This window comes from Primulina huaijiensis, chromosome 4 (genome assembly GCF_012295235.1).
Source record: "Primulina huaijiensis isolate GDHJ02 chromosome 4, ASM1229523v2, whole genome shotgun sequence".
NCBI lineage: Eukaryota > Viridiplantae > Streptophyta > Magnoliopsida > Lamiales > Gesneriaceae > Primulina > Primulina huaijiensis.
Window position 1 is genome coordinate 964,116 of NC_133309.1, and position 15,579 is coordinate 979,694.

The 15,579-nt window shown below is 37.5% G+C and overlaps 1 protein-coding gene, 1 long non-coding RNA gene and 1 pseudogene across 3 annotated transcripts in view; 2 read left to right on the plus strand and 1 right to left on the minus strand.

Moving 5' to 3' along the window:
• The window catches only part of LOC140975935 (uncharacterized), a 56,401-nt gene that overhangs the window by 22,731 nt on the left and 18,091 nt on the right, over positions 1-15,579 (plus strand). The window lies entirely within an intron of this gene.
• LOC140975765 (F-box protein CPR1-like) lies at positions 4,137-5,399 on the plus strand (annotated as a pseudogene).
• LOC140975886 (uncharacterized) lies at positions 13,111-15,077 on the minus strand. Of its 2 annotated transcripts, none has more exons than XM_073439812.1 (2): positions 14,918-15,077; positions 13,111-13,676 (listed from the first exon to the last, which is right to left on the minus strand). In XM_073439812.1, exon 2 carries the CDS (start codon positions 13,621-13,623, stop codon positions 13,321-13,323), a length of 303 nt encoding a protein of 100 aa, XP_073295913.1. In that variant the 5' UTR covers positions 13,624-13,676; positions 14,918-15,077; the 3' UTR covers positions 13,111-13,320. The 2 variants fall into 2 exon arrangements, with proteins under 2 accessions (XP_073295913.1, XP_073295914.1); XM_073439813.1 differs by having other exon boundaries at positions 14,899-15,072.

The following is a 15,579-nucleotide window of genomic DNA, read 5'->3' on the forward strand; positions in this document are numbered from 1 at the left end:
TTTGCCTACCAACTGAGTGCATTTCCTTTATAGGTGAATATGTATCCTGATTTTGATCTTCTTTTGTCAAGATCACCAGCATAGTCTGCATCCACAAATCCTACCAGTGCTTGATCTGTTTTCTTCCATACACCAGACCCTTTGTTTCAGTTCCTTTTAGGTATCTTAAGATCCACTTTGCAGCCTCCTAGTGTGCTTTCCCTGGATGAGCCATGAATCTACTCACAAGGCTAGTGGCATATGCTAGATTTGGTCTGGTATACACCATTGCGTACGTTAGGCTACCAGTGGCATTTGAGTATGGAATTATGTCCATTTTTTATTGTTCTTCTTTTATTTTGGGTCACTGATCCATTGACAATCTGAAGTGTGCAGCCAAGGGAGTTATCACCTCCTTTGAGTCCTTCATGCCAAATTTTGCTATCACCATTTTCAAGTATTTTTCTTGTGTAACATACATCAACCCTTTCTCCCTATCTCTTTGTATCTGCATCCCAAGTATCTTTTGTGTATGACCAAGGTCTTTCATTTCAAATTTTTTGTTTAGTTGGTCTTTTAGCTTTATAATTTCACTCATATATTTATATGACATTAGCATATCATCCACATAGAGTATGAGGTAAATCATACATCCTTCGGAGATTTTCTTGAAGTAAACACAATTATCAATTATGTAAAAAAAATTGTGAACTCGAATATTTGAGCTCTCAATAGTAAAATAGAAGTCTAACTTCGAATCATCACTCACATGTTGATTAAAAACTCAATTAAGAGCAGAAATGTATTTAGATGCTACTAATGAGTTGAGTTGATGTAGTTACCCGACCCGAGTGAAGAAAGTGTTTTTGCGAATGAAGATACTCTTTTATCAGCTTTAAATAAAAAAAATTATCGAGATTGCAATATATCATATGTAAAAGCTATCAAAATAAATATATTTGTTATACAATCAACTCGTAATCTAAACATTTCAATTAAGTACTAACTAAACGATATATATAAAATATTATGCAAACAAATAATTATTTTGTTTTCTATTATTGTTAATTTAAAATTTGAAGGTAAGGAGTTTTTTTAATTAAAAAAAAGTGAAATTGGGTAAATGAATAATAATTAATAACTCGAGGGTCCAACTGAGAACCATTCTAAAACCCTTTAATGAACCCATTCCGCCGCTTTGTCTCGGCCCCTCTCCGCCGCGACTCCACCTTCCACCACCACCGCACTTCCACCCGCGCTCTATACGATTCCGCCGCCTCGATAATATGCCCCTGCGACCGCGGCCTCGACTACGCCGTGGCTCGTGAGAGGCACCTCAAACCTGTCATCAACCTCAAAGATCTCATCATTTCGGAGCCCTCAAAGTCTGCTCCACTATCCCTAGTGACACAATCGAAACAGACCCTCCAAATCCCTTTTCGACCTATAGAGTTCATTCGAAAATATCCCTCGACTTTCCAAGAATTCTGTCCCGGCTCTCTCAACGTCAACCCTCATGTCAAGCTCACCCCTGAAGTCATTTCTTTAAGCTCAGAGGAGAGATTGATTTATCAAAGTGTGAACTACAAGCAAGATATAGCTAGCCGGCTTTTGAAGCTGTTGATGATTGCCAAGGTCAACAAAGTTCCAATCTTTTTGTTGGAAAGGTTGAAATGGGAGCTGGGTTTGCCTCAGGATTATGAGACAAGTGTAATTCCCGAGTTTCCTGATTATTTTCGGGTGATTGATGGGGGTCCTTTGGGTGATAATTGGAAAATGCTCGAGTTGGTTTGCTGGAGTGATGAGTTCTCTGTATCTGAGATGGAAAAGAAGAGGGATAAGGATGGAAAGATTTATTTTCCTTTGCAGCACTCGAAAGATTTCGAGATGGATAAGAAGTATAAAAAGTGGGCAGATGAGTGGCAGAAGCTGCCGTATGTCTCACCTTACGAGAATGCAATTCATTTGGCAGTAAAGACTGATGAATCGGATAAGTGGGCGGTGGCAGTTCTGCGTGAAGTGTTAAACCTTTTTGTAGGGAATAAGGCAGATAAGGAGAACCTGCTTTCTCTAGGGGAGTTTTTTGGGCTGAGGTCAAGGTTTAAGCGGGCGTTTTTGCAACATCCGGGCATTTTTTATATCTCTAGTAAGATTGGGATGCATACAGTCATTTTGAGGGAGGCTTACAAGAGGGGGATATTGATTGAGAGGCATCCTTTAGTGGATATGAGGTTTAAATATGTCCAGTTAATGAATGTAGTGAAAGATGAGATCAAATCAAAAATCGAGCAGCAGAAGACTGTTGTTGGTAAAAGGAAAGGCGTAGAGGAATTGGAGGATGAAGGAAATGTGGAGGAAGATAATTCTGAAATGGATGACTTATCAGATGATAATGAGGATGATGATGATGATGACGAGGAGGAAGAGGAGGAGGGAGAAAATAAATCTAAAAGAGGAAGGTTCAAAGAGAAGAATGGAAAATTTGAAGACAAGAATCCTAAACGAAATTTAGCTAGGAGAGCAAATGGACAACGAAGAAAGGATTGTAATTATAATGATGAACGTGGAAGATCGATAAGATTTTCTAAGAGTAAAAATGATCGTGGTGATCAGGGTATCCGTGGTATGGCATTACGAAAATCAGACAAGGGCGAAAATGCGACTACAAGAGAAAGCTTCAAAAGACAACCTGCAAACTTTGAAGATCGGAGCTTCAAAAGACAACCTGCAAACTTTGAAGATCGGAATTCTGAAAGAAAAAATGTAGGGAGAAGTATAAATGGGCAGAGCAGAAATGAGAATGATCATGACAGTTCAACAAGGTTTTCCAAGCGAACAAATGTTCGTGGTGATCGTATGGTTTCGAGAAGAGCCCCAAGAAAATTGGCTGAGGATGAAAATGCAACTAATAGAGAGAGGTTCAAACGACAACCTGCAACTTTTGAAGGCAAGAATTTTAAAAGAAAGAAGTACTGCAAGGACTCAAAATGGCCGAAGCACCAATGATAGTACCTATGAAAGTTCAACAAGGTTTTCTCCTAATATTCGTAGTGATCGGAGTCTTCCAAGAAGAACCTCACCAAGTTAGATGACTCAATAAGCAGAGCAAATGTGAAGCACAGAGGACGCCTTAAGTGCGAAACACAGCTTGCTCGAGCTGGCAATTCGTGTATTCTGTTAATCCAATCTTGTCAGAATTTTTTAAAGCATGATTATGTTTTTCAACAGCTTGTAATCAGTCTTGTTAGTTGCATCTGTTACCTCTGTGTTAGGCTGATAACAAGGACTCATTATGGGATCTTCATAGTTGACTTGGAGCAGCAATTTCGATTGTTGGAGAATTACTTATTTACGATCAACTGATAAGCATGCTGTGACAGATCATTCTTGTCAACCTTTCATGATGTTAACAGGTTCTTAAGAAACAAATTTATTATCAATAACAAGTTGTTCTTGGTTACTATATCGATGTCTAGATCACTAGTATTTGATTTCTTCATGTAAAGCCTTGTGCTGCATATTTCTGGTGAAATAAACTCTGAATCATTAGGTCATTTCAATGCTGTACAGCATGTCTTTGGCATGTTGGGATCACTCATAAGTCGAAATCGTCATTTTTTTGACTCAGAGAACTCTAATGTCGAAATGATTTGATTTATTAAATATCCAAAGAAGGACATATATTAAAAAAAATTGTGAGCAAAGAAATTTACTTTGTTGACTTCACATTGGAGGTATTTTAGCTGTAAATTAAAAAATATAGGTAGGTAATATATTTTTTTCGTGGAAAATTTCATTTACAAACTTTATAGCATAGAATAGTTTCAGGTTGTGTTTGGATTGATGAATTTGAGACGATGAATTTCAAATTTTTTGATTTTCTTGGATGGAAAAAATTAAACTGAATTTCAAATTCACCTTAAGTTATATGATTATGATAATAATTGTTGTTAATTTCATTTGCATCCAAGATGAATTTGAAATGCATTTTTCAATTTAAAATCCTCAAATCATTCATTTTCAATCAAATCCATGGATCCAAACGCAATCTTAGCTCGTATAATTTTCACAAGTAAATCATAGATACAGGATGCTTCCAGCATTAAAATTGAGTTCCAAGTCTAAGTTCTCATTCAACAACCTATATATTAATAACGATGACAGAATATTACACTCAAGAGAAAGCTTCAACTCTAAGATCAATTCAACTTCCTCTAAGACCAATTCAACTTCCCATGGTCTGCCTATTATGTACAGCTCTTAAGCATATACAGGTTGCCAATGCCAAAACACCATTAATCTTGATGGATCTACCATCAGAAATCATTGCCAATATTCTATCAAGACTTCCATGGCGAAACATCATAAGCTGCAAATGTGTTTGCAAGCAATGGGACAAGCTTCTCTCGAGTCCGGAGTTTGTCAAATTCCATCGTTCTGTATCGAAGCCAGACATACTTGTCCTTCAAACTGATCCAAAGGGTGAGTACCTCTGGAAACTCGTCGAACATGAAGACAACTTTCAACTTCATCAACACGGTTTTTGCGGTGATCCAACGATGAAATTTGATCCCAAAGCATTCATTAGCTCCCCTGCAGATTACCGAATCGGTAGATGGCTTGCTTTGCTTGCAATACATCAGCAAAATAGATGATGTGATTTATGTATGCAATCCATCACACGTGAGTACACGTCTTTTCCCAGACTTGCACGTATTGTGGAGTATAATAACTTTACTCATTATGGGTTCGGGGTAAGCTCGATAACCAGGCAATACAAGGTCGTTTATATGTTCCAAAAGAGCGTCCACAAAGCACGACAGTGCCTAATCTCTGAAAACTTCAAGTGTGAATTCTATGATTTCCTGATCTACACACTTGGGACAGGTAATTGGAGAAGCATTCCTAGAAACTCCTCATTTGGGCACGCTCACCTTTCCTTTGGCGTGTTTCTGAATGGAAATCTACATGGTTTGGTACAGAATTCTTCCGATTCAGCCATTTCAATATCATGTTTCGATCTTGAAGATGAATCTTTTAAGCCCTTTTCTCCTCCTCCATATCCACTACTGCTGGTATGGTTTGCTTGCTGTGATACTTTAGGAGTTTTGGATGAGTGCTTGTGTATTTGTGACAGTAAAAGTTTGAAAGACGAGGGGGGACTTGTTTTCTGGACGATGAAGGAATATGGGGTCAAAGAATCATGGACGAGGCAATTCATTTTTCTTGGCACACAGAACTTTTCTTCTTTTCCATACGATGTTGGTTACCCCATCAAAGGTTATAAAAATGGTGACATCCTGTTTTCTTGGCAACATCAGATGGTGTTCTATTACAACAACAAGACCCAAACCAGTCATAAAGTTGATATTTCTATCCAGAATTTAGATCCTCGTTTTTGGTTCAAGACAGTGTGTTAAATTGACTTGAAATGTTTGGGCCTAATAAATCGATTGTCAAGATGGGGGCCCAATAAAGAAGTCAAGGCCAACGAGTATATCAGTGGAGACGTCAATACAGTTGGGAACGATTCTGGTTTTCTTCTTGATTCACGGTTACGCTCAAGTAGAGAAAGAAGAAGAGAGAGTTTCAAAAATCTCCAGCTGAGATTGAGTTCAGGCGAGCTGAAATACTCCATTGATCCACCTACACAAGCTGCAAGGGAGAATAGTTACTGGGAAAAACTCAGGGCTCTAAATTTCTTGGGATTCTTGGGTATTGGGTTTGTGATAGAGAGAAAAGAAAAGAAGAGTTGAGTTGTAACCTGTGAATATTCTCTGATTCATAAATAAAATTGTTTTCCTCTTCCCGTGGACGTAGATAACTTTTGATCGAACCACGTAATTGCTCTGTTCTTCTTTTATTTCTTGTGCTTGATTACTGGAGTTGTGAAATCGTTGTTGTTTGTGATCTTGGATTGGTTTCTTCGTAATATCAAACTTGTTGACATTTATAACAAGTGGCGCCGTCTGTGGGAAACTAAACCATATCGATGGGGTCTACAAGATTTGATATTGAACGATTCACAGGGCTAAATGATTTTGGATTATGGAGGGTAAAGATGAGGGCCATGTTGGTTCAACAAGGAGTTGTCGAAGCATTAAAGGGAGAAGCAGCTCTTTCAAAATCTCTAAATGAAAAAGAGAAAGCAGAAATCCTTGATAAAGCGCACAGCTCCATAATCTTGAGCCTGGGGGATAAAGTCCTTAGGGAAGTGGCAAGGGAAGAATCTGCTAGTGCAATATGGACAAAGCTTGAGTCTCTCTACATGACAAGATCTCTAGCCAACAGACTCTATCTAAAACAGAGGCTCTATTCTTTCAAGATGACAGAAGATAAGACCATCTCAGAGCAGATTGATGAGTTTAACAAGATCATTGATGATCTTGTGAATATTGATGTAAAACTGGAAGATGAAGATAAAGCCCTGCTATTGCTGAATTCGATTCCAAAGAGCTATGATCATTTTAAGGATGCTATGCTCTATGGAAGGGAACAAACCATATCCCTTGATGAAGTTCAATCTGCAGTGAAGGCTAAAGAACTGCAGAAGAAAATTGAAGGAAAAGAATCAAATGGTGCTGATGGCCTATTTGTGCGAGGTAGGCCAGAAAAGCGTGAACAAAAATGGCACAAGAAGGCTAAGTCCAGATCAAGATCAAACTCATCAAGAACAAGCAGTAATAAGAATTCCAAGACACCTTTTAAATGCTATCATTGCCACAAGCAAGGTCATTTTAAAAGGGACTGCCCTGATAGGAAGAAAGATCATGATAGAAAGGACGATGGTGAAAGTGATGCTGTAATCTCAGATGGTTATGAATCAGCAGACGCACTAGTGGTTCATCAAACTGCAACAAACAAGGAATGGATTCTTGATTCAGGTTGTAGTTTTCACATGTGTCCTAACAAGGACTGGTTTGAAGTTTTGGAACCAGGGGATGGTGGATTAGTACTGCTGGGAAATAACAAAGGTTGTAAAGTAATTGGAACAGGTAACATCCGATTGAAACTGCATGATGGCACTGAAAAATTGCTTCAACAAGTCAGGTACATTCCTGAACTCAAGAGAAATCTCATCTCACTTGGCATATTAGAAATGAATGGTCATACATTTAAAGCAGAAAATGGTCTGTTAAAGGTCATGAAAGGATCCCTGACCATCATGAAAGGAATAAGGAAAAATGGGTTGTACTCATTACTGGGAAGTACAGTGGTAGGAAATGCAGCCACCATACAAAATTCAGAAACTGGAATGGCAAGAATTTGGCACATGAGGCTTGGCCATGTTAGTGAAAGAGGATTAGTTGAATTGTCAAAACAAAACCTCTTGTGTGGTGACAAAGTGAATGGTTTAGAATTTTGTGAATTCTGTGTCTTGGGAAAAGCCAAAAGAGTCAAGTTCACAACAGGAACTCACAAAACAACCAAACCATTTGAATATGTTCATGCTGATCTGTGGGGGCCTGCTCAAACACAAACTCATGGTGGAGGGAAATATTTTATGAGCATTGTAGATGATTTCTCAAGAAGAGTGTGGGTCATTATCTTGAAAAATAAGACAGAAACCTTTGGAAAATTTAAGGAGTGGCACAAAATGAATGAAAACAAACTTGGATCTAAGCTAAAACACCTAAGGACGGATAATGGTTTAGAGTTTGTCTCGGATGAATTCAATGAGTTCTGCAGAAAATTAGGTATAACCAGGCATAAAACAGTCCCCTACACACCCCAACAAAATGGCCTAGCTGAGAGGATGAATAGAACTCTATTGGAAAGGGTGAGGTGCATGCTATTGAATGCTGGATTACCAAAACCCTTTTGGGGTGAAGCTGCTGTAACAGCAGGTTACCTGCTCAATCGATGCCCCTCTGTAGCTATAAATTTTAAGACACCAATGGAGCTGTGGTGTGGTAAACCAGTAGACTACAGCCACTTAAAGGTGTTTGGATGCAGGGCATACTCTCATACAAGACAGGGAAAACTTGATGCTAGGGCAAAGAGGTGTATTTTTATTGGTTATCCTCAAGGTGTCAAGGGTTATAAACTGTGGTGTTTAGAACCAAGTGAACAAAAATGTTTCATAAGTAGAGATGTGATATTTGATGAAACTAAGATGGGATATCCAACACATAACCAGAAGGAAAATCCCATAAATGAGACAGATTCAAGGGAATCCCAAATTGAGGTGGAGCTTCAAGATTTAAATCCACAGGAAAATAATCACAATAGTGGAACAGAAACTGAAGCTCAAGAAGAGCAATTACAAGAACTTGAGGCTGATGAGCGAACTGATGAAATCAAGACTTATGCTCTTGCAAGAGACAGGAAAAGAAGAGCTATTAATCCACCATTAAGATATGGACATGCTGATCTTATATTCTACGCATTCAATGTGGCAGAGGACATTGTGTATGAGGAACCTAAAACTTACAAGGATGTTTTAAACAGCAAGGAAAGAAAGCTCTGGAAAGCTGCCATGGATGAGGAAATGAAGTCACTAACCAAAAACAGAGCCTGGATACTTGTGAATCGACCCAAAAACCAAAGGATTGTGGGATGCAAATGGATTTACAAGATAAAACAAGGAATCCCCGGAATTGAAAAGGAAAGGTATAAGGCTAGATTAGTAGCCAAAGGGTTCTCACAAGTGGAAGGAGTTGATTTCAATGAAATTTTTTCACCAGTGGTTAAACACACCTCCATAAGATTAGTTCTTGCTTTGGTTGCTCATTTTGACCTTGAGCTGGAACAATTGGACGTTAAAACAGCTTTCCTACACGGTGAGTTAGAAGAAACAATTTATATGAACCAACCGGATGGATATACTATGGCTGGAAATGAAAACAAAGTCTGCCTACTGAAGAAGTCCTTGTATGGACTTAAGCAAAGTCCAAGGCAGTGGTACAAACGCTTTGATGATTTTATTTTAAAGAATGATTTTACTAGATGCAACCACGATAGTTGTGTTTACATAAAAAGAGAAAATGATAGGATCATGGCCTATTTACTCTTGTACGTAGATGACATGTTAGTGGCAAGTCATAGTAAATCAGAAGTTCAAGGAATCAAAGCAGTACTGAGTAAAGAATTCGAAATGAAGGACTTGGGAAGTGCCAAGAGAATTCTAGGCATGGAAATAATAAGAAACAGAAAGGATAGGACTCTATTTCTTACACAAGGACAGTATCTTGAAAAGGTTTTGCATAGATTTAATATGCACAAGTCAAAAGCTGTAACTACTCCACTTGGACACCATTTTAGACTCTCAGCAGACCAATCACCACAAAGTGAACAAGAAAGAGCAGATATGGCAACTGTGCCTTATGCAAGGGGTGTTGGGAGTATCATGTATGGTATGGTGTGTAGTAGGCCAGATTTGGCACATGCTGTGAGTCTCATCAGCAGGTTCATGTCAGATCCAGGTCGAAGCCATTGGGAGGCATTGAAATGGTCCCTAAGATACATCAGAGGCTCAGCTGATCTGGGGTTAATGTTCAAGCAACAGGAAACAAAGGAGAATGCTCTAATAGGATATGTGGATGCAGATTTTGCTGGAAGTATTGATACAAGGAAATCTCTGACAGGATATATATTCACTATGTTTGGTACAGCAGTGAGTTGGAAATCAAATCTACAGTCGGTTGTGGCTCTTTCTACTACAGAAGCAGAATACATTGCTGTTTCAGAAGCCATAAAGGAAGTAATATGGCTACAAGGGATGGTTGCAGAATTGGGAATCGAACAAAGTGGTGTTAAGGTATATTGTGATAATCAAAGCGCTATACACTTAACCAAACACCAAGTTTTTCACGAAAGGTCCAAGCATATTGATGTGAAAATACATTTTGTGAGAGATGTTATCAGCAAAGGATGTGTGAAGGTAATAAAGATACCTACAGAAGAAAATCCAGCAGATGCACTTACCAAATCTCTACCTACAGCTAAGTTTAGGCATTGCCTGAACCTAGTCAATATGCGAAAAGCATGAAGCCCACAGGGGCTGGTTGGAAGGGGGAACATCTGAGTTAATGGAAACATTTGCAAGTCAAGGTGGAGAATTGTTAAATTGACTTGAAATGTTTGGGCCTAATAAATCGATTGTCAAGATGGGGGCCCAATAAAGAAGTCAAGGCCAACGAGTATATCAGTGGAGACGTCAATACAGTTGGGAACGATTCTGGTTTTCTTCTTGATTCACGGTTACGCTCAAGTAGAGAAAGAAGAAGAGAGAGTTTCAAAAATCTCCAGCTGAGATTGAGTTCAGGCGAGCTGAAATACTCCATTGATCCACCTACACAAGCTGCAAGGGAGAATAGTTACTGGGAAAAACTCAGGGCTCTAAATTTCTTGGGATTCTTGGGTATTGGGTTTGTGATAGAGAGAAAAGAAAAGAAGAGTTGAGTTGTAACCTGTGAATATTCTCTGATTCATAAATAAAATTGTTTTCCTCTTCCCGTGGACGTAGATCACTTTTGATCGAACCACGTAATTGCTCTGTTCTTCTTTTATTTCTTGTGCTTGATTACTGGAGTTGTGAAATCGTTGTTGTTTGTGATCTTGGATTGGTTTCTTCGTAATATCAAACTTGTTGACATTTATAACACAGTGCTTCACAATTCAAGCTTTCTTTCGCTCAAAAATTTCGTAGGAGAAAACGTGATTTCATATGCTGATTTGTGAGGGGATTAACCCTTGTTTCCAAGGCAGATCCATCAGGGGTCGAGTGAGCTTTCTTTCACTCGAAAGTTTTATTCTACTTTCAGCAATAAAATGAGATTATCTTTATGAATTGTGAACTATGTGATGTATTCTGGTGTTTATTGAACAAGTACCAACTTTGTTAGTTAAAATCATGCTAGGTTAATGTATTCTCTAAGTTTGTTTTTGGAACTAAACCATTTGAGCAGTTTATTTTATAATTTTAATATTTTCTAAGATAAGAAATGTAAGGGCATTGCGAAAATTGGACGAGGGTGAAAAATGCAACTACAACAGAAAGCTACAAAAGAAAACCTGCAAATGTGGCAAGAAGTCTGACTGGGCAGAGCAGAAATGAGAATGATCGTGCCAGTTTAACAGAGTTTGATAAGCAAACACATGTTTGTGGTGATCATATTGCTTCTAAAAGAGGCCCGGAAAAATCGGATGCGGATGAAAATGCAACTGATAGAGAGGTTCAAATGACAACCTGAAACTTTTGAAGAATTTCAAAAAGAGTGTGCAAGAAGTCCCAATGGTCCAAGCACAAACTGTAGTTCTTATGAAAGTTCAACAAGATTTTCTTGTAGAACAAATGTTTCGAAGTGGTCAGAGTCCTCCGAGATGAACCGCACCAAGTTAGATGTCTCAATAGGCAGACGCATGCCACACTGTGAAAACACAGCTTGCTCGAACTCGCAAGCAATGTATTCTGTTAGTTTCATTGGCCAAATGTTGTTAAAGCATGATTATCTTTTTTTCAGCTTAAGTTTTGTCCATTGCCAAGTATTTATCTGTGTGTTAGGCTGATAGGGGTCATTGGCACAGGATCTCTCCAAGTTGACATGAAACAGCAGTTTCAGTTGTCGGACAGATACATTTCATTGGATTCGGTCGGTGAAAATCAATCTCTCGCCACAAACCCTATAGGTCGTTAATAGTATTTTTCTATTGATCCTCCTGCTTTTTTCATTCGAAATACACGACGTCGGAGCTCGTATGCCTGCGAGGTGTCAGTTTCATCAAAGTATGTTGTTGCAGCAGAATCCCATACCTGCTTAGCTGTTGGATAGCGAATAAAGTTCACAACCAAGGAATGGTCCATGAAGTTGATCAACCAGCCTTTCACCATGGCATTCTCAGTGCGCCACTTACGAAAGGAGGGGTCGGTTTCTGGTGGTTGGGGATAGTCTCCATTGATGTATCCCAATTTGTCTTTTCCTGAGATATACATCTCAACAACCTAGGACCATAATCCATAGTTGGAAACATCCAACTTGATGTTGATTGGAACCATCGGGGAATCAGTGATGGGAGAGAAAGAGGTCTTGACCCTTGCAAGGAACATTTGATTTTTTTTCTCCTACTACAAAAGAAGTTAGGAGCCCATGCAAGGATCATATTCAGACCTATAAAGCTTTCTTCAGTATTATTCATCGTGCTAATAAATTCCATGCTTTCATCCCAACTCAAGATGAAGAAACTCATTCCACAGTCACTTCTAAGGGCTCTTGTTACCAATCAATGGGATTTCACTTTGCAATAAAAAATAGTTTTTTATGTTATTTTTATTAGTCATCATTGAAAAAGATTAAAATTTATTATTTTCCAAGATATCCTAGAATATAAGGAATGACCAAATAGAGAAATTTACGGAACCAGAAAAATTATCTTCTTAGTTAAAGAAAGAAACATTAAAATAAAGTATCCAACAAGTTGTTTTTTCACCTAATAAAGAGAAAGTCAAAATAACAAGTATGTCAATGATAATTTTCTTGAAAATCAATACACATCATTATGAGGGAACTTAGTATGTCCTATCATATGAGCAAAAGGTTATAACACAAAAAAAACTAACAGAAATTAAAAATTAGAAAGAAAACAAAAAGAAGGAAGTAAATAAAGAAGAAGGGAAGAATTGGTTAAATAATTTCGGTCAACCATTTTTTTAAGAAAATGACCTCCTCCAGTGTATTTCAAATACACTTGAGAAGGTTATTTTCTTAAAAAAAGTGTTGACCGAAGTTAAAAAAAAATACCCCGTAAAGAAGTCAGACAAGAATAAGTGGATGCACCAGTAATACACTTAGAAAAGCAAAGACACAAAACTCAGTTTTACAAAATACATTATCCTTAATTATTGAAATATTATTTTTTGAAATTTAATTTTATTAGATTCTACTTTTTGATTAATAAAATAATAGATTTATCTTAACAATTATTATTAAAGTAGTATAAAATAAATGAGAAGCCAAAAACACCTGGTTAAATAAATAAATAAAAGGAAAAATAATAGCTTTTGTAATTAATTATGCTAAGAAGAAATTTTAATTTTTCTCGATTTATATCATTCGAATCATAAATCTTTTCACATAAGAATTATGCCAAATGAGTCTTTTTCTTGAAATTCTCCATATAAAATAAGTGTATTAGTAGGAAAAGTTCAATCTTTAAACAAATAACATCGTTTACAAAATTAAAAAAAATACTCGTACATCAACTTACACCAGAATGGTAGGAAAAAATAAGCCGAAATAAACCCAAAGCTCCATTCTGGGGACTCCACCCACACCAAAGAACTAGCACAGAAGTTGGCAAAGGTCTTCGTTTTCCTACTCCTCATGTTCATGATTTTCTCGATTAACGTTCCAACAAGACTTCATCAAAGTTCCAGTCGTGTACAAGGTCTCTTCTAACAGCATGACGTCTTACCAGTCGAGGGGCACCCGAAGCCATCCCAGTACTTGGGACCGTAGGTTGAGGCATCACTTTAGAGGATGTGATGCTCGGATTAGCTCTATGATGCGGTAATGAAGTTCTCTTGATCAAGCAATTGGCGATTGCGGAACAACGTCCCTCGTTGTCAGAACTCGAAACGGAGTAGCTTCTGAAGGAGTGTGATGGACTATCTACACCATGGCAAACAAGACACGCCAGACTCATATTTGCCTGCAAGAACTATAATCCAAGTAGGCTCGTCCTTTGATGCCCTGTACCTGATGAAAATATTTGAAGGAGTAAATAATTTTCATTGATAATTTTCTAACAAAAGAAGAACAGTAGGACGCGTGCTGGGGAAAAACGTCTGTAGTGACTAGCATGGATGATAAAAGGAGTAAAGGTTGTACTTGAAGATAAATGATGCAGCTGAGGTCAAGCATTTGGTTCTGCTATTAATGTTGTTAATACAAGAGTGACCATAAAATTTCATTATAACAATAAAGTCCCAAAGTTTTGATTCGCATTGCTTCATATTTCCATTGACCAAAATTCAAAAATACTTCTTCAAATACAAAAGAGAACTCAAATAAGGGATTCAGTCATCACCATATAAGCATCGAATTTTAAGATGCAACGAACTAGCAGAAAACCAAGACACAGCAGGTTTCTCACGACACAACTGCACGTCTCGACTCGACTTGCTTATTTATTTTTAAGGACTACAATTCCCACTACTAGGCCAATCATCAAAAGGCAATAAACATAAACAAAAGTAGGCTAATTTGTGTGTGTGTGTATATATATATATATGAATCTTTGCACGTAGCTTTTGGATGGCTAAGCAAACGGATTCTACAAACAGAACACACTTTATATCAATTCTCAGTTGTATAGTATCCATTTCTTATTTCATAAGTCACTCAACTAACTCCCTTCCTCTCCTAAAATTACATTTTTCCCCTTCTCCTCCACGAGGGATGGTGACACATATTGCGGAAGGGATTGAATTATACCGAGTTACTTTTGAAGATAAGTTAGGTCCAAGTATCAATCTTAATATGATATCAGAGCTCATGCCCACACCATTGTAAATAGTTCGGTCATTGATAAAATTCAATGTCTATGTGTTCGAGTTTGGGGTGTGTTAGGTCGAAGTCTTAATTTTAAGATATGGACTTTCGGTTAATCTGCAAATCAATTTCACAATGCAAACAAGCCCAGTTGAAGGACAACAACACAGCAAAGAGTTAATCTGCAAATCAATTTCACAAGAAACAAAAAGAATCACTTATGGCTCACCAAATAGTTCTACCAAAATCAAACAAAATCACGTTTCAAATAATAAAGCTAAATAAAATCAGCTAACCAACAACTTAATCTATCTTTTATCAATCAAGAAACAGAAAACAAAATAACCCCGTTGGAAATTTAATACAAGAAGATGACAGTGCAAGAAAATTAAAACCCAAGATTGGAAAGGGGAAGAGGGAACATAACAGGGATCTGGGAAACAAACCTCAAACTTCGTGAAATTATCGTCAGTAACTAACTGTCTGAGTGAGTGATGAGTGGCTGTTCGGTTAGGTTTGATTCCTAGGCAGCGCTGAATCTTGGAAAAAGCAAAGTCGGATTAAACACCGAACGTAATCATGTGTGTGTGTATAATATATATACAGTCAGTGAATGAGTGTGTGCGCGTGTGTGACACGGAGGGAGAGTTAATTGATGAGCCCACTTTTGGTGGTCAAGACATTGTAGGAAGCAGCATATTGGGGAACAATTAAAGCCATTGATCTAATTTTTAAAAATAAAAATGGATATATTCAATCGTATTGAGTTGTATTAAAATGAATTTGAAAGTGGTTTAATTTGGTCAAGTAGAATGCCTATACAGTGAATGGGAAATTGAAAAAAAAATTTCTTAAAAAATAATAATTGTCTCTCAGTATAGAACAATCGAAGTATGACATATTTGATTGTTGTGCAGCTTAAAAGAATTGTGTTCTAATAATAAAATAAGTCATAATTTTTGTATAAAGTGACAATTGTTAGATACTAAAAACACTTGTTGACTATATTGTGTTGTGTTGGAATCAGACACATACCATTAAGTCAAAAGCTATAGTTGTTAGTCAATGCACAACTTTATTTTCTTATATATGTGACAACGCAAAGTGT